The sequence below is a fragment of the Mirounga leonina genome, unplaced genomic scaffold (genome assembly GCF_011800145.1).
Source record: "Mirounga leonina isolate KUSES-001 unplaced genomic scaffold, KU_Mleo_1.0 Mir_115, whole genome shotgun sequence".
In the NCBI taxonomy this organism is placed as follows: domain Eukaryota; kingdom Metazoa; phylum Chordata; class Mammalia; order Carnivora; family Phocidae; genus Mirounga; species Mirounga leonina.
Window position 1 is genome coordinate 75,325,275 of NW_023270268.1, and position 18,165 is coordinate 75,343,439.

At 42.1% G+C, this 18,165-nt stretch overlaps 2 protein-coding genes across 2 annotated transcripts in view; one reads left to right on the forward strand and one right to left on the reverse strand.

The window, feature by feature from the left end:
• EHHADH (enoyl-CoA hydratase and 3-hydroxyacyl CoA dehydrogenase) overlaps positions 1-9,376 on the reverse strand; it is a 47,797-nt gene extending 38,421 nt beyond the window's left edge. The window contains exons 1-2 of the mRNA XM_034999749.1: positions 9,224-9,376; positions 3,475-3,578 (exon numbers count right to left, since the gene is read on the reverse strand). Coding sequence (XP_034855640.1) covers positions 3,475-3,578; positions 9,224-9,297 — 178 coding nt within the window. The 5' untranslated portion in view covers positions 9,298-9,376. The remainder of the gene's footprint in view (positions 1-3,474; positions 3,579-9,223) is intronic.
• Positions 9,377-16,826: 7,450 nt separating this feature from the next.
• MAP3K13 (mitogen-activated protein kinase kinase kinase 13) overlaps positions 16,827-18,165 on the forward strand; it is a 165,665-nt gene continuing 164,326 nt past the window's right edge. Inside the window, exon 1 of the mRNA XM_034999750.1 lies at positions 16,827-17,976. The gene's annotated coding sequence lies outside the window, so the exon portion shown is untranslated. The remainder of the gene's footprint in view (positions 17,977-18,165) is intronic.

Here is an 18,165-nt window from a genome sequence, read left to right on the forward strand (position 1 = left end):
TTGAAAAAAAAATCACATGTTTTTTCTCTTTCAATCTTTCATATAGAATGAAAAACATTAATCTTCTAATGTTCAACCAATCTGGTATTTATGGGAAAAAGGTGATGTCTTCCACTTTTTATATGTTGTTAGATTCAATTTTATAATATATTGTTCAAGATATTTTATATCTAGGTTTATGAATTTAACTGGCCTTTCATTTTGCTTTTTTTTTCATTGCAAATTTCATTCATAAATTTTGCTTTTTCATACTGGCCTTGACAGGTGTTGGTACCAAAGTTATGCTAGCCTCACCCAACGAATTGGGAAGTGTACTGGATTGAACCTATGACACTTACTTTATTGGAAATAGGGTCTTTGCAGATATAATTGAGTAATAATGAGGTCATACTGGATAAGGGTGATCTGTATAAGCTCAGGGAAATCTGGACACAGGGGAGAGGCCCATGGGAAGAGAGAGGCAGAGATAGGAGTGAGAGAGCAAGAAGCCAGGGAACACCAAGGGTTGCCAGCAACCACAGAAGCTAGAGAAGGCAAGGAAAGATTCTTCCCTAGAGTCTCCAGAGTAAGAATGGCCTGGCAGATATCTTGATTTTGAGCTTCTGCCCTCCAGAACTACGAGAGAACAGATTTCTGTTGTTTTAAGTCACCTAGTTTAAGTCATTTGTTATCAGCCCTAGGAAACTAATATGGGAAGTGTTCCCTCTTTTTTTACTACCTAAAACATTTGTGTAAAATTAAAATAATATTTTCCTTGACTTTTTAGTTAGAGCTTCCCAAGAGTCACCTGGGGCTGGAATTTACTTTGTGAAATTTTTGATTACTGACTCAATTTCTTTAATGGTTTTCTGTTTCCTCTTGAGTCATATTGGTAAGCCATAATATTTTCATAATATTTTTGTTATGTTTTTTAATGGCTACAACATCTGCAGTGCAATCCCATTCACAATTCCTTATATACATTGTGCCTTCTCTTTTTTTCTTGATCAATCTCTCCAGAGGTTTGTCAATTTTACCAGTCTTTCAAAGAACTAAGTTTTTTTTAAATTTTATTTTATTATGTTAGGTTAGTCACCATTCATTACATCATTAGTTTTTGATGTAGTGTTCCATGATTCATTGTTTGTGTATAACACCCAGTACTCCATTCACATGCCCTCTTTAATACCCATCACCAGGCTAACCCATCCCCCCATCCCTTCCCCTCTAGAACCCTCAGTTTGTTTCTCAGAGTCCATAGTCTCTCATGGTTCGTCTCCCCCTCCAATTTCTCCCCTTCCTTTTTCCCTTCCTACTATCTTTCAAAGAACTAACTTTTGACATAATCTTGAATCACATTTGTTTCTATCTCATTAATTTCTCCTCCTCCTTATTCCCTTCCTCCTACTTCACTGGGTCTATTTCATGCTTGTTTTGTTATTTCCTTGATACAGATGCTTAGCTTTTTTATGTTTCAGTCTGTTTTCTGATAAATACCTTTATGGTTATAAATCTCCTGCTAAGTTTTGCTTTAGCTGTATCCCTCAAGTTATATATGTTGCATTTTCACTATCATTTAGTTCAACATATTTTCTAAATTCTATTATGATTTCTGCTTTGGCTCAGAGATTGTTAAGAAATGAATCTAATTTCTAAACATATGGGTATTTCTAGTTATATTTTTGTTATTGATTTCTAGTTTAATTGCATTGTTGTCAGAGAATGCATTCTAAGTGAAATTTATTGAGACAAGTTTTGTGGTCCAGTATCTGGTCAAATTTGTAAATGTTGCAGATTTAAGAAGAATGTATATTTTCCAATTGTTGAGTGCCTTGTTCTATATAAATCCATTAAGTCTAACAACTTCTAATGCTTTTCTAGGAGAATAATTTTTTTCTGTCCTTGAGCTCTAACTACATTCTCTCTTTTCTACCTCCTTTCTTACAAAGAAATATCAAGTTCTTCATCATTGGGATCCCTCTCTCCATGCCGCAAAGTCACTATCTTGGGCTCCTGACCTCAAGTTTTCAAACAACAATTAAGCCATTTAATAACTGGTTAACATTTGGCACGGTATTTTAATCTCTCTCGGGCTCATCCTTCTCATCCGTAAATGGAGATGGTAGGATTTACTGAGGGTTAAAATAGAATATGTGTAAAAATACTGTTTTCATTATTAATAAATAAATAACCTACACAACTGGCACATAGTAGGCAATTATTATAATGACTGACATTTTTACTTTTTTAAAAAAGATTTTATTTATTTATTTGACAGAGAGAGAGAGACAGCGAGAGAGGGAACACAAGCAGGGGAGTGGGAGAGGGAGAAGCAGGCTTCCCGCCGAGCAAGGAGCCCGACGTGGGGCTCGATCCCAGGACCCTGGGATCATGACCTGAGCCAAAGGCAGACGCTTAACGACTGAGCCACTCAGGCACCCCCATTTTTGCATTTCTTTATTGTCATGATTCCAATATCTATTTCTTCTCAGGTTTCAGTTAACATATATTAAATTCCCTTGGCTGCAGTAAGATCACATAGGCCCTCCTATCCACGTGACTTTTGTTAAAGGGCATAAACATATTTAATTGGGAAAAGAAAAGTTGTCACAAATACCACTGAATCCCCATTTCAGATTCTTTTGCCATATGTTTTCAATATTTTTGCATCTTCATGGAATAACCCAATAAAGATTGCCATGGTCCCTGAGATGCGTGACTCTCAGAAGAAAAATGAATTCCATTTCAAATTTCTGTGTGAAATAAAAAATAACACTGACTGAACATCTTCTGATGCAGGCAGGCACTGAACTAGGGACTTTCAGATATATCTCATGCAACCTCAAAAAACCTGTTAAGATAGATATTACTACCTACTTTCTCTTTTTTTAAAGACTTTATTTATTTATTTGAGAAACAGAGAGCAGAAAGAGAAAAAGAGAGAGAGAGTGAGGACAAGCGGGGGGCGGGAGGGGCAGAGGCAGAGGGAGAAGCAGACTTCCCTTGAGCAAGGAGCCCGATGTGGGGCTCGATCCCAGGACCCCAGGATCATGACCTGAGCATAAGGCAGACACTTAACCGACTGAGCTACCCAGGCGGCCCTACTATCTACTTCTAAGTAGAGAAACTGAGGTTCAGGAGATTACAGGGATTTGCCCAAGCTCACATAGGGTGGAGGTATATGCAGAGCAGAGATGTACGAACATACCTGCTAGTGGTTAGTGTTAGTTAGTATATACTAGCAGGCATAACACCCATCAAGTCTGGCACCTAATGTCCTCCAAAGGCCCAATTCAATATAAAAGAGAGTAAGGTCAGAGTCTTCCCTGGGTCTCTTTGTGATTCTTTCTCTCTACAATGTTTCTCATTCCCACTCAAGTCTCCCATATCCTTTACCCACCCTAAGGCATTACCCACAGAGATAGCGCATGCAGTATGGGTCTCAGTCTGTGGCTGGTTTCCGGAGACAGTGGGAGAGGGCGAGAGACTGGTTACCTGCAGAGAATTTGCCATCCGCTCCACAAATCACAATGGCTTTTACTGTATGGTCTGTTACAGCTTTCTGCAGTCCCTCTCGTATTCCATGGAGTACAGCCGTACTAAGAAAAAAAAATATATGAGGCATTAGAATTGAATTTCTACCATCTCAGAGTTTTTTCCTTTTCTAACAATGAAAAATTAAACATACACACAATGGATAAAAACCCTAGTTACTTACTATTCAGTTTTCACTAATTAAACAACTGATAATATGCATGTTGGGGCGCCTGGGTGGCTCAGTTGGCTAAGAGTCTGCCTTCGGCTCAGGTCGTGATCCCACCGTCCTGGGATCAAGCCCCACGTCGGGGTTGGGCACCCTGCTGAGTGGGGACTCTGCTTCTCCCTCACCCTCTGCCCTTCCACTCCACTCATGCTCTCGCTCTCTCTCGCTCACTCTCACTGTCTCAGATAAATAAAAAATCTTAAAAAAAAATGTGTATGTCAACTGTGAATTAAGCACGAAGCTAAATAAATGAATAAACTTTTTTAAAAAAGTATTTTCCTGAACTTTGCTGTAACTTTGACCACTTAGAAGCAGTACTCATCAATTTTAAAATATTACTGTACATCCTCTATGTACTGGAAAATGAGTTTACAACATCCTAGGAAATAATAAAATATCACACTAAGATGAGTGGTGTAATAAAAGTACAAAAAAAGTGATGTGGACGTTCACAAAGAGAACTTACTTACAATTTGTCATATTAGCAAAATATAAGAAAACTGAAATAGTCTAACAGAAACAACCTAAGAGATGTGTCAGGGGCTTCAAGTTACCCCAAATATCCAACCCTCCCCACTTTCTTCCAAGTATTAAGCATCTAGTTTTTGGCTGGATACATGACTGCCTAAAATCAAGACTGCATTTTCCAGCCCGCTATGCAGTAAAGCCAGCGTACGACATTAAGTTCTGGCCAATAAGATGGCTGCAACTTTGGCAAGAGTCCTTAAAGGATTGGGTATGCTTTTCTCTTTTCCTTTTCTGCCAGGAATGGGGATGTGAAGGCTAGATCATGAGCAGCCATCATGGACCAAGCGGTGGAAACCTTGTATTGAGGATGGCAGAGCAAGAGATAAACGGATGGGATCCCTGATGATTGCAGAGCAGTCATACCACTCAAAGACACTGCTGTGAAAGAAATCAACTTCTTGTTTAATCCACTACTCTTTTGTGAGTTTTCTGTCTCTGACAGCCAAACCTAATACTAACTAAGTTAGGAGGCAAAGGCAAGGTCTAGGAAAGAAAAGGCATATAACAGACTGCTAAGTTTCATTGATGAGGGTGTCATCCATAGAAGAGAGTCAAGATTGAATGAGTCTGCACAAGGAAAAGAGAGCTGAGGGTAAATCCTCTGGATACACCCTCATTGAAGAAGTGGGAGAGGCTCAGCAGAGAGATTCGGTACCAAGGGAGCCCAAAGTCACACAGATCAAGAGAAGAGAATTTGCCAAGAAGTAGAGGATCACTAAGTGTCAAGAGATAGTGAAGGAGGAGAACCTAGGAAACGTGATGAGGAATTACTTAAAGGAAAAATGACAGAACCAGAGTCCAATCAATTTTGCATTGGAATTCTAAGCATTCTGGGTGGAGTGTCTGTTCTAGTATACAGGGTGAAAAAAAATCTTAAAACAAAACAAAACGAAACAACAACAAACTCCTAGAAAAGTCAGAATGTTCAGACCAGCAACTATGAGTTAACACCTCGGGAAATAAAGGAGATACTGGTATATATTAACTCCCTTTCACCTCGTTACTTTTCATCATTTAACCTAGATGAAACCAAACAAACCCTCTTGGCTTTGACTAGTTAATTAGAAACCAAATCTGCTAAGAGTGCCTGGGCTCAGTTGGTTAAGCACTAACTCTTGATCTCGGCTCAGGTCCTGATCTCAGGGTCATGGGACTAAGTCCCCCAACACAGTCCCCCACCACCACATCCAGCCCCACATGGAGCCCCGAGTTGGCTCGGTGCTCAGCGGGGAGTCTGCTTGAGATACTCTCTCTCCCTCTCCCTCTGCCCCTCCCCCCGTGCTTGCTCACTCTCTCTCTCCCTCTCTAAAATAAATAAATCTTAAAAAAGAAGAAGAAGAAACAAACAAACAAACCAACCTACTAATGAGATTTGGAACCATCCAGAATACTCAGAAGCCCAAAAGGCAAGTATTTCCTCTGGGTAAATAATGGCTGCAAAAGTAGCCAAAATCAGTGCCACTGAGGACAAGAAGCCGGCTTCCCTCATTTCAACCAAACTCTACTCTTCTATTTCTTACGGTCTTGCTAATTTTGCAAAAATGAAACAAAGGGAAATGAAAATGGCTGTAAACAGATACAGCTTTACTAGATTCAAGCCGAGTAAAGGGACCACAGCCTTGTAGCAATGACAAGTTTACAGGGGCTAAGAAATTATTTTGTCCCCTTAATATTGTCCAGGTATGGAGAAATCTAGAGTAAAGATAACATTTTCATGGGTGCTGAGCAAAGCTCTTTAGTTTCTGTGACTTTAGGAGGTCTTTCTTGTGACAGTTTTTTTAAAACCAAAGGTCATCAAATCAAGTTTGTAGCTTGTGACCAGCACTTTTTTAAAGATTTTATTTATTTATTTATTTATTTATTTATTTATTTATTTGAGAGAGAGAAACAACATGAGAGGGGAGAGGGTCAGAGGGAGAAGCAGGCTCCCTGCTGAGCCGGGAGCCCGATGTGGGACTCGATCCCAGAACTTTGGGATCATGACCTGAGCTGAAGGCAGTCACTTAACCAACTGAGCCACCCAGGCGCCCCAGCACTTTTTTAATCAAAGAAATAGAAGAGAAGAGAAAAATAGAATATGATAAACTATATAACATGTAAGGATAAGGGTGGGGGTGGTTTTTTATTTGTTTTTATTTGTTTTTAGTAGGCTCCACCTCCAGCACAGAGCCCAGTGCAAGGCTTGAAGTCACGACCTGCCCCCCAGATTCACCTGAGCTGAAATCAAGAGTCAGACGCTTAACAGACTGAGCCACCCAGGCGCCCCGTAGGGATAAGTTTTGTTTCACAAAACTTTGTTTTCAGTTATGTGTGTGTATGTGTGTATATCAAGTTGCTATGTAAAACATGGGATTTCTTACTGTATGGATTACAGTAAAAAAAAAAAAGTATGAAAGCCATTGTTCTGAGAGACAGGCCTAGTAATCAGACATGTCCTATACTTATAAAGAGGGTTGGCATTCATCTGAATGGAAGGAAACTTCGCTGGCTAAACTTTTTTGGGGGACAAAAAAAACTTCAAGTAAGAATCAGTGAGCTAGAAAGAAATAATTTCCCATATACAAGTAGGAAGGGGAAAATGAAGGAAAGAAAAGCATAAAGAAAAGAAATGGGGGGAGGCTGCCCGGCTGGCTCAGTCAGTGGTACATGAGACTCTTGATCTTGGGGTTGTGAGTTGGAGCCCCACGTTGGGTATGGAGATTACTTAAAAATAAAATCTTTTATTTTTTTAAAAGATTTTACTTATTCATTCGAGACACAGAGATACAGAGAGAGAGAGAGCATGAGCAGGGGGAGAGGCAGAGGGAGAGGGAGAAGAAGCAGGCTCCCCGCTGAGCCAGGAGCCAGATGTGGGGCTCGATCCCAGGACCCTGGGATCATGACCTGAACCGAAGGCAGACGCTTAACAATCTGAGCCACCCAGGTGCCCCCAAAATAAAATCTTTAAAAAAGAAAAAAAGAAAAATATAGGCAACCTGTTAAACTTGATGAACATGCTGGGATACATACCTCTGTGTAAAATATAACTTCAGAATGGGTACCTGGCTGGCTCAGTCAGTAGAGCATGTGGTTCTTGATCTTGGGGTCTTAAGTTCAAACCCCACATTGGGTGTAGAGATTACTCAAAAATAAAATCTTAAAAAATGTGTATATATAACTTCAGAAGAAGATAGAAGAAAGGGTGGGAAAGCATTCCCAAGTAGAGAAAACTTGATGAAGCTGAAATAAACCCTGGGCAGCCAAGCCTGCTGGAGAGGCTTTCCATGATGGTAGCTAACACCTCCACAAGGACAGTTTATGATCTCCAGCATAGGTAAACTTCACCACAATGTTAGGAGGTGATACAAACATTTCTCTTGCAAGGGGGGAAAGGGCAGGCTAAATATGAGAAACGTTTAAAATTGCTATGAGAAAATATTTCTAGTTACGGGTATAAGACTGTGAAACTTTTTTCCCAAGTTCGTGATGGGCATGGTTTCCTGTTATGAGCAGAGGCTGAGGCAGAGTCCTGATACCTAGTATCTCTAATTAAAACACAGACAAGTCCAAAATGGATATGTAATCATATCACTTATGTTTTTCTTCATCAAACCCAAAATAACAGATATTTTGGTTTTTTTTTTCTGTGAATGGCAAGAAAGTGGACATATTCTTGTATGATTTTATTCCTGCTCTTTTTTTGTATTATTAAATGCAATAACATTAAAAATAAGAAGTACATTAATACTCATGATAAAATCAAATCTGATGACACAGTTAAATTAGCAGATCTCCTCATTCCAGTCTCTTATTCGCTCCAGCGGTATGTCGTAAGAATGTTGACCAAAGATCTTTCTCCCTGTTTTATATATTCTTTGTAAATTATAATTTCTGCTAATCCTACTCCCTGAGGATGGGTGGCTCTTTCCTGGGCTGATGGATCACTTTCCTTTTTACAAAGATATGTAAGAACCAAACCTATATAATTAAACATTTTTTAAATTAAAAACAGAAAGCCACCAGTTTTGAAAGCACGGCTTGTTAGGGGTGCCTGGGTGGCTCAGTCATTAAGCGTCTGCCTTCAGGTTGGGTCGTGATCCCAAAGGCCTGGGATCTAGCCCCGCATGGGGCTCCCTGCTTGGCGGGGAGCCTGCTTCTCCCTCTCCCTCTGCAGCTTCCCCTGCTTGTGCGCTCTCTGTCTCTCTGTCTCTGTCTCTCTGTCAAATAAATAAATAAAAACTTTAGGAAAAAAGAAAGCACGGCTGTAAGTACAGGGCACACATCTGTGGGAAACCTTAATAAGGAAGGTGCTCCATGATGAAATAAAAGAAGATAAACTGCACATTCGTTATTCAGGAAATGCGACTTAACGGGCTTCCTCCGAACGTTATCTACCACTGAAGCACCAAGGCATTGAGTTTAGAACAGATCAGGAGAAAGAACTTTGCATTTCTGCGCCACATCACAATTCACCTATTCTCACTGCCTTGGCACGAATGAGGACCTTTGTTAATTTTTTTTTTTACAAACGTGAAGCCACCTTCTCATCGGATTTTTAAATCTTTCAGTCACACACTGTTAGGGTGGCCTGGACTTGAGGTTGGGAAGTGAGGGATCAGGGTCCAGCTAGCATTGTACCTTTGGAACAGAACGTACACCCGAGGAGTCAAAGCTGCTAACGAGCAGAAGGGCTGAGCACGAACCTGGCACGGACGACCCGGGTTCGAGCCCAGCCCGCCCACTTAGCAGCCATCTGTCTGCCTCTGAGCCTCAGTTTCCTCACCAGTGAAACAGGGATCAGAGCTCCCTGCGAACGTCAACCAAGCTAACCTAAGAGAAGGCCCTGGCATGCGCCGCGGTTCAATCTGTGCCAGTGTCTTTCTGCGTTTAAACCAGCAGGGGGTTCAAAGCCTCAGAGCAGGCAGGCGGCGAAGGGCCCACCGTCCCCCAGCCGCAGGCGACCAAGCCCGTTACCTGATGGCGTTGACCGGCGGGTTTCGGAGGCGGATCAGCGCCAAGCAGTTCCGCAGCCGCGTGTACTCGGCCATGTCTTCTCGGTCGCGAAGGTCGCCTCCGCCTCCCGCCGCTAGGCGATGGCGCGTTCCCCCCGCGTGGGGCCGACCCCGAGAGGAGGAGCGCCCGCTGGGCCAATGCGAGCCCGGCACCGCCTCCCGCCGTCCCCGGGCCCGGGGCGCCGCCGCCCGTCCTCCCACCCGCTTCTCCTCCTCCACGAACCCAGCCCCGCGCTCTGCAGGCGCTTGTGGTCTCCTTCTTTGGGTTGGTTCCCATCATATCCTAGATCAGAGAGGACGGTGGAAAATGGGTGCAATTGCCAGCAAGTCGAAGTTTGCAACCCTGACTTCTCTGGACAACTTCTGGGCTCACTAGGTTGGTGGAGCTGTCCTCATCAGTTTTCATCTTCATGATCCGTCTTAACCGGGATGGATACCTGGGGTCTTGTCAATTAGGTGATAAGACACACGCTTGGAACTTAAAATACACGCACCATGAATTTCACCTAAACCGGTATGGTACCAACCACTTACAGAATAGTGATTTTATCTGTCTTACTATAACGGCGGAACCTAGCGAAAGGTATGGGTATCTTGTCTGCCCCAACCTTCTCTTTTTTTCTTTAAAAAAAAAAAAAAAAACTCCCCCAGTTTTGTTGATATATAATTGACATACATCACTATATAAGTCAAAGGTGTACAGCATAATGACTCACATAGATTGGAAAATGATTGCTGCAGTAAGTTTAGTTAACATTCTGGCATCTCGGGGCGCCTGGGTGGCTCAGTCATTAAGCGTCTGCCTTCGGCTCAGGTCATGATCCCAGGGTCCTGGAATCGAGCCCCGCATCGGGCTCCCTGCTCCGCGGGAAGCCTGCTTCTCCCTCTCCCACTCCCCCTGCTTGTGTTCCTGCTCTCGCTATCTCTGTCAAATAAAAATAAATAAAAATCTAAAAAAAACCCAAACCAAACAAAAAAAAACATTCTGGCATCTCATCTAGATACAAAATAGACCAAAAACAAAAAACAAAACCCTCTCTTTTCTTCTTCTGTCATTCCTAAGGATTGTGATTTCTAATGCTTCATTCATTCATGAATTGAGCAGCTGTTAGGAGCTTGGCCTAGGCAGGAGACTAAAGATAAACCAGGCCCAGGCCCTTCCCTCCAAAAGTGCACCACCGAAACAAGGTTTTTCTAGATGGTATCAGCCTCTGGTGGTCCTCACAGTCCATCAAGTGGTCATAAGGCAGTCTGGAAGTTTCAGAGGAAAACAAAACGAAACAATGGAATGATTTTGTTCACTGATGCTTCACAAATCTCAGCAATGATTAGGGACTATTTTCATATTCTTTTACCACTTGGAAATAAAAACAGGTTCCAAGTCTGAGGAAAGTAGGATTGCCTTGAAGCCCTGGGAACAAGCAGCAGTCTGAAGGTATCCAACCCATCACCAACAGCCCTCATTTCTAACGGCCAGCCAATCACAAACAATACAGTGCACGCCTCTCAGGGTCAACATTTGACAAAAACCAGCTCCTACAGGTGAGATCTCTGATGCCTCTGAAAATTTGAGAACCCTTGAACTCCACCTTGCTCAAAAACATCATGAAAGATTAACAGTCTGCTCTGCCTCCGAGAAACTGCATGAGGAGCCTAGGTTTCCTTATTATAGGAAGCGACAAATTCAGCTTCATCTTCTTATTTCAGATACTGGTCTCTAGGGAAACAACTCCACAGAGGCCTCCTAGCAACCTTGAGTGTCTCCACAAAGGCCATGTAGGCAAGACTTAATAGTTCTGAATGGCCTGAAATTCTTCCTGGATCAAGAGTTGATGAGCATGGTGTGGAGCTGTCTTGAGGCAGGTTCTCACCTCTATCTTGGAGGTATTAGCCATAGGTCATTTCTCACCTACTTCCCTAGTTTTAGTTGAATGCAGAGCTTTCTCCCTAGTACAAGCTGCAAACTTCTATGTAAATCTATAGAACTGCTCAACAGTAGTTCTAAGGTAGGGACAGGGACTAAGGTAAGCAAGGGAGGCACCCAGTGGGCAAAATGTAAGAGGGCACCCACTCTATTTCCTACGCCCACCCTGCCCTTTTCCTCAATAACAGAGTGACTCAGGGTTCCCGTGATCTGTCATGTAGCCTCTCCTATTTGGTGTCATCCTATGGGACTAGGGATACAGGAAGGTGATAACCATATCTTTCTTTTGCTATCTATGTAAATAATAAACTGTCTAAATCCATTCAGTCCCAGGGCGCCTGGGTGGCTCAGTCGTTAAGCATCTGCCTTCGGCTCAGGTCATGATCCCAGAGCCTGCATCGGGGTCCCTGCTCCGTGGGAAGCCTGCTTCTCCCTCTCCCACTCCCCCCGCCTGTGTTCCCTCTCTCGCTCTCTGTCAAAATAAAATAAAATAAAATCTTTAAAAAAAATCCATTCAGTCTCCTTACGGACCAAATCTATGGAAGTGTGGCAAGCCAATCTATCAAGTGCCACCATACTGCCAATGACAGACTGCTTGACCCTTTGACAGTCTCTTGAGCATTGCAATGAAGTTTTATATTCTTAAGTTGTCTTCTCATTTAATTTGTCTCAACAAGTGCTACTTAACAGGATGTCATTTCTCTTGGCTAGTGCCCTTCAACATCACTTGCATGTTGAATATTAGCTTGAATATTATGTCACTTTCATTGTTGTGTTGCAACTTATAAAAATAGGTCAGTTAATCAGAAGAGGTTTTTTTTTTGCGTGTGTGTGTTTAAGTAAACTCTATGCCCAATGTGGGGCTCGAACTCATGACCCTGAGATCAATCACGACCCTGAGATCAATAACAACCCTGAGATCAAGTGTTGCATGCTCTACCGACTGAGCTAGCCAGGCACACCTAGAAGAGGTTTTTAAAACTTTTAAGACAAATAAAAGAATGTAAATATAGAACTTTTGTGTGCTAGATCATGCAAATATGTACTCACAGTAAAAATGGAGATGACTATCTAAACTTGGTTGTGAAACTTCATTCAATAGTGGCATGAAGCCATGAGGGCTAAGGCTGACTTCTCTGGTAAACCATTTAGATTGTTCTGGAACAAATGAAAAATATTGCTTTCCAGCTGAAGTGATAAAATCTTTCACATGTTCTCTTCCACATCATTTCCCCTTTTACTGTGGGATATAAATGGGCACAAGGCCTCAGAGAAGGAGGGAGCCACAGATAGAAGAAGCCTGACTTCCCAAATGATCTTGTGCGGCAGAGCTGCCTGCTGACTAGAACCAACATGGACTGTTACAAGAGAAAGAAATAAATGTGGGTCTGTTTGTTAAAGAATTTTAACCTATCCTAACTATTACAGCAAAGAAATGGGCAGTGAGTACACTCTTCCCCAGTGAAGTTGGCTGACATTTGAGGAGAAAATCTGCTCACATAAGTACTTGAAATAAGAGATGTGATGTAAATAATTTCTTTACTGTGCCAATAATATTAGTAATGACAATTTCTATAATTTCCAGTGGCTTGCTCAAATGTTGGGCTTTGGAGATATAACACACACACACACACACACACACACACTGTATTCAGTATCTTCATGATGAAGATAAGCTATCAGGATTCCTAAAGAAGTCTCAACTGTGGCAGAAAAATGTCTCAGTCATGTCAATTATCTTCACTGATTGAAATATCAGAGATCAATGATGTATTATTATGTATGTATGTATTATTGAGCATATTTAAAGATTATGCCCATAGGCTGCAACCAAATCCCAACACCAGGCGCCCTCATTACCTTATTTTAAACTTTGTGGAAATTTTCAAGCATATAAAAAAGTAGAAAGAATATAATGAAACCAAATATATCCATCTCCAACATTAATATATGACCCATCTTAATTATCTGAACTTTTCCATATTATTTAAAAATAAGTCTCAGACATTACATTATTTCAGCCATAAATATCACAGTGCACTGCTGTTCACTTTGGGATGCAATGCAGTGCCTTTTGCATTCTCCTCCCAACCCAGTTCCTATCTGTTGTCTCTTTTCTTCCTCTTTCCACCATCACAGCTTTCAAGATTATTTTAATAGAAGAAAAGGCAGTAGTAGTAAGAGATAAAAGGGCCCAGAAAGAATCCTAGAATCCACTCATTCTTTCACTCATCCAACAAATATTTTAGGCCTGTCATTTCCTAGAGTCTTGGGATGCATGGTTGTTACTTATTTGGGTGGTTGTTCAGATAGGTGGTGTAATGATGTCTTGGTCAGATGAACTAACAAGAAAGAAAAGAAAAAGAAAAGAAAGGGAGAGAGAGAGGGTGGGAGGGAAGGATGGAGGGAGGGAGAGGGAGGAAGGACTGGAGGATGGGAGGAAGGAAGGGCGGAAGGAAGGAAGAGGAAGGGCGGAAGGAAGGAAGAGGAAGGGCGAGAAGGAGGGAGGAAAAGAAAGTGTGTCATCTAGTGGTTACAGTGGGAAATATACATTGTTTTCTACTACACAGAACAAGACAAGGCTTACTCCTGTCTGGAGGAGTAATTTCCTTAAAGAGGAAATTGAGGCCCAGAGAAGTGAAGTGATTTGTCTAAGGTCCCATGGCTAGTTAATAGCAGAGATAGGCATATAACCCAAACACTGACTCTAATACCTATATAAAGATCTATGTAAATTGTGATTGTTTCAGACTCTTGTGGTTCAAATGATTTTAAATATCATTAAAACATATTTTTTGCATTTATTTTTGTCAAGTTATGGTATTTTGGTGGCAAAGGGGGAAAAGTGCATTGATTGAAAGAAGGAACTAGATGGACCTATAATAATATTAACACTGAATTATTTTTCCATTAAAAGTTCTGCCTCCATGGGGCACCTGGCTGGCTCAGTCAGTAGAGCATGAGACTCTTGATCTTGGGGTTGTAAGTTTGAGCTTCATGTTGGATGTAGAGATTATTTATTTATTATAAATACTTTTAAAAAAGATTTTATTTATTTATTTGACAGAGAGAGAGAGCATAAGCAGGGAGAGCAGCAGGCAGAGGGAGAGGGAGAAGCAGGTTCCCCGCTGAGCTAGGAGCCCGATGCGGGATTCGATCCCAGTACCCTGGGATCATGAGCTGAGCTGAAGGCAGACACTTAACCGACTGAGCCACCCAGGTGCGGGATGTAGAGATTATTTAAAAATAAAATCTTAAAAAAAAAAATAGTTCTGCCTCCCTCACAAGATATAAAATTCCTCAAAAGCAGATTACTTATTCATCTTTTTTTTTTTTAAGATTTATTTATTTGAGAGAGAGAGAGAGAGCATTTGGTGGGGGCAGAGGGAGAGAGAGAATCTCAAGCAGATTCCACACTGTGCATGGAGCCTGAGGCAGGACTCAATCTCACAACTCTGAGATCATGACCTGAGCCGAAATCAAGAGTTGGATGCTCAACCAACTGACCCACCCAGGCTTCATCTGTATACCCAGTGCCTGGCATGGTGTCTCTCCTGAATGAATGAATGAATAAGTGTATGAATGGAATCAGGAGTTTGAGAGTCTAGAACTAATCAGTTCTAAATACTAGTCATTCTAGATTCTATTCAGTTTTCTACTGACTGCCACTGGCTAACTTTGTGACTTTCAGCAGATTATTTAATTCTTATGATTGATTCATTAAAAATGTCATCTTTTTTTATGCTAGAGTTGGCAGAAACCTTAAATTTCATCTATTCCAACTACATTATTCTATGGGGTCCATAGAATTACCAGATTATTTGGAACACAGACTTAGTACCAATATTTGAATAATACCCATGCTAGCTTTGTTATATTCCTAGAACAAAGACTGAATATTTAAGAGAAATTGCTTGCAATAGATTAGTCTATAAATAGGATTGTGTCACTTTGGGGCACCTGGGTGGCTCAGTCGGTTAAGTGTCGGCCTTCAGCTCAGGTCATGATCTCAGGGCCCTGGGATCAAGTCCCACATCAGGCATCGGACTCCCTGCTCAGCGGGGAGTCTGCTTCTCCCTCTCCCTCTCCCCCCTGCTCATGCTCTTGTTTGCTCTCTCTCTCAAATGAATAAATAAAAATCTTAAAAAAAAAAAAAAAAAAGATTGTGTCACCTCATTGGCAATGCAGTCTTTCTGTTTACCTTTGGTTACTGCTTGGATCAGTTACTTATTCCTGTCTAGCCAGCTAAAACAGAAGATAGAGCTCACAGGAGCTGATACTTAACCCCTCAGTTCTGGGTAAATATAAGAAGTTTCCAGGGGAGAGAGAGCTAATTATTTGAAATGAACTCAGCAGCGCCAGATCAGAACATTCAAATGATCATCAGAATCGTGTGGCACCCGCTAGGTTACATTGCCTGTCTTGGACTGGGATTTTCCTACTCCTTTTCACTTGAGAGTGAAGGTCTTGAAAGTGAATCTGCTTTTACCTTATTAACACCCTGAGGCATATTTTGGGAATGGAAGGAGGTGGTGAGCATTTTGGGACTCCATTTCTGGTCCTGGCTCTGGCACTAATTGTGTGACTTTCAGTCAGTTGCTTCTCTGGGTCCAATTTTCCTTACTTGTAACATCAAGAGGTTAACTAAATTCACTTCTAACATTCTGTGAAGTTTTTGTTGTAAGGATAAACCCTCAGCTCAACTGGTCTCCTGTTTTTTCCTAGGTTAGCTTTCTTCCTTCCGTAATTTATTATCTCTATGTTTTTGAGGGCAGAGCCTGGGTTTTATTCATCTTTCCTCCAGTATCTACCACAATAACCAAGCAGGCAGGTGACTTCAAGTAGGGCTGAAGTTGGTTCCTACACAAAACTCTATCTTTGGAGGAGCTCACACTTCAGAGGAAGGTACCAAGTATTATTAATCACTTGATTAAAAGCTGAGGATACAACGGGTAACAAGAAAACTGGTTCCAGCTTTCCTAACCACTTACCAGTTCCAACAGGAAAGAAGAGACTGCCTGTAATCGTTAACACTCGTTGAGCGCTTCATTGTGCCAGAGCTCTCCATGTGTTACCTCAAGAAATACACACACCAACCCTACGTTCTAGGTACTAGTGTCATCTCTGTCTCACAAAGAAACGGGCACAGAAGAGTTAAGTAACGTGCCAGGTTAACACCCTTACATGTGAGAAGCAGCGTTCGAAACTAGACCACCTCAGAGCCCGCGCTCCGGGGCACTCCACTGAGCAGAAAAATCGGAAAAATCTTGTGTTCAAGACAAAGAGGGAGCAGAGGGAAGTGACTGCAGAAGCCTGCAGAAGCCGGCAAACCAGTCTGAAAAACAAAAAATGAACTTCGAGCGGGACTACACAGCCGTTAAGGAAAGCAGGGGGGAAAGATACCCCATAAACAAGATCCGGAGCGCGCGTGGATCCCGGGGAAACCAAGGAAGACGTCGGAAGTGGCGTCACTAGCGGGGGTTGGACGCTAAGCGGGACCATCGGGCCTAGCGAATTTCGGCCGGACGTGATGCACCGGAAGTTACGCCCTGGAGGCGGTCCCTGGTTGTGGAGGGCGTCGCGGTGGGTGGGGCGGAGCGTCTGTGGTCCTCCTGGAACCTTGCATCCCGGGCAGGTAACGTGCACGCCAAACTTGGACCCGGTCAAGGGTGGAAGTTGGTGTTGGTGGCCCAGGTAGTTCGGGCAGGGAGAGAGATGGATCTCGCATTAGGCTGGAGGAAAGTCTCCTTGGCGTCAGACTCCCTGGGGAGGGAGGGGTGCGAGGAACTTTGGGAACGGGGTCGTGAGGACCGAGGTCGTCGGGGAAATACAGCTTGAGACTTTCAGGAATCGGTCATGGCTGGGGGTCGTGGGCTCCTGAGCTTTGGCGCTCTGGGGTGAGAGGTGGAGCCTGGGCGTTGAAATGAGCCGACGTAGAGTTCATTTCTTACCTACTCCAACCCCCGCCTCTGTTCTGCTAATAGGGGACAGGTACTTCATCTCTTAATCCAAGACAGTGCCTTGCCACTATTAGGCATTCTTGAACGAATGAATTATGTATTATGAACGCACGAACCAGATTCTCGCTCAGCAAGGGGAACTTCTCCCGAACTTCAGGATCTCTATCTGAGTGTAGAAGTGACTTCAACGTAGTTTGCTAACCAGTGATTTATGAGGATGCTGGGGGAGTAGAGATTCAGAGCACTGTTGTTGTTTTGTGAGATTATTGAAACTTATAAACTTGTTTTAATATTTAGATGGTGGGGTAGAGGATAAAGCGATTAATTCAGCTTCTTTCAGATTCCTTTATTTTTCTCGGAAGAACTTCAGGTAATGATGGGGGAGGAATGATAAGCTACGGTTGTAGCACTGAACTTCTAGTGTTCTAAGTACTTTCTTTTCAGCAGTATAAACTTACTTTCCATTTTCTTCATGTTTTCTTTCTTACATTGGGGTACTTCTTACATTTGAGAGGTAAATAAGAAAGATTTCATAACAAAGATGAAATTAATTTATAAAAATCCAGTCAGAGGTTTCACCTGGTGTGTTCACATAACATAAACTCCTTCCACAGACTTGTAGGAGGCCTCCAAAAGAATGAATCCCTGAAGATTAAATTGTCTTCTTCATAAAATATTTGTCTAGGTGTCTTAAATGTGATGAAGAGTGGCCATAGACCTAAAGAACAAGTGCTGTAACCGGATTGGTTTTGATTGTCAAGTGGAAAAAAGTGCAGAGGACAGACACATCAGGCTGTGTAATGGATCATTTTCTGGATGCAGTGATTTTGTGTATGGGCTTTGTGCTATCTAATGTGTAGTAGCTCCTAAGAGGTTCTAGAATCTTTTTTAGACTGGATATAATGGAGTAGAAAAACCTGAATTTATGCTTTTGTTTGTTTGTTTTTACAAAGAAGAAACTAGTAAGCATTTTTAGATTTAAAAATCCTAGGGGCACCGGGCTGGCTCATTCTGTGGAGC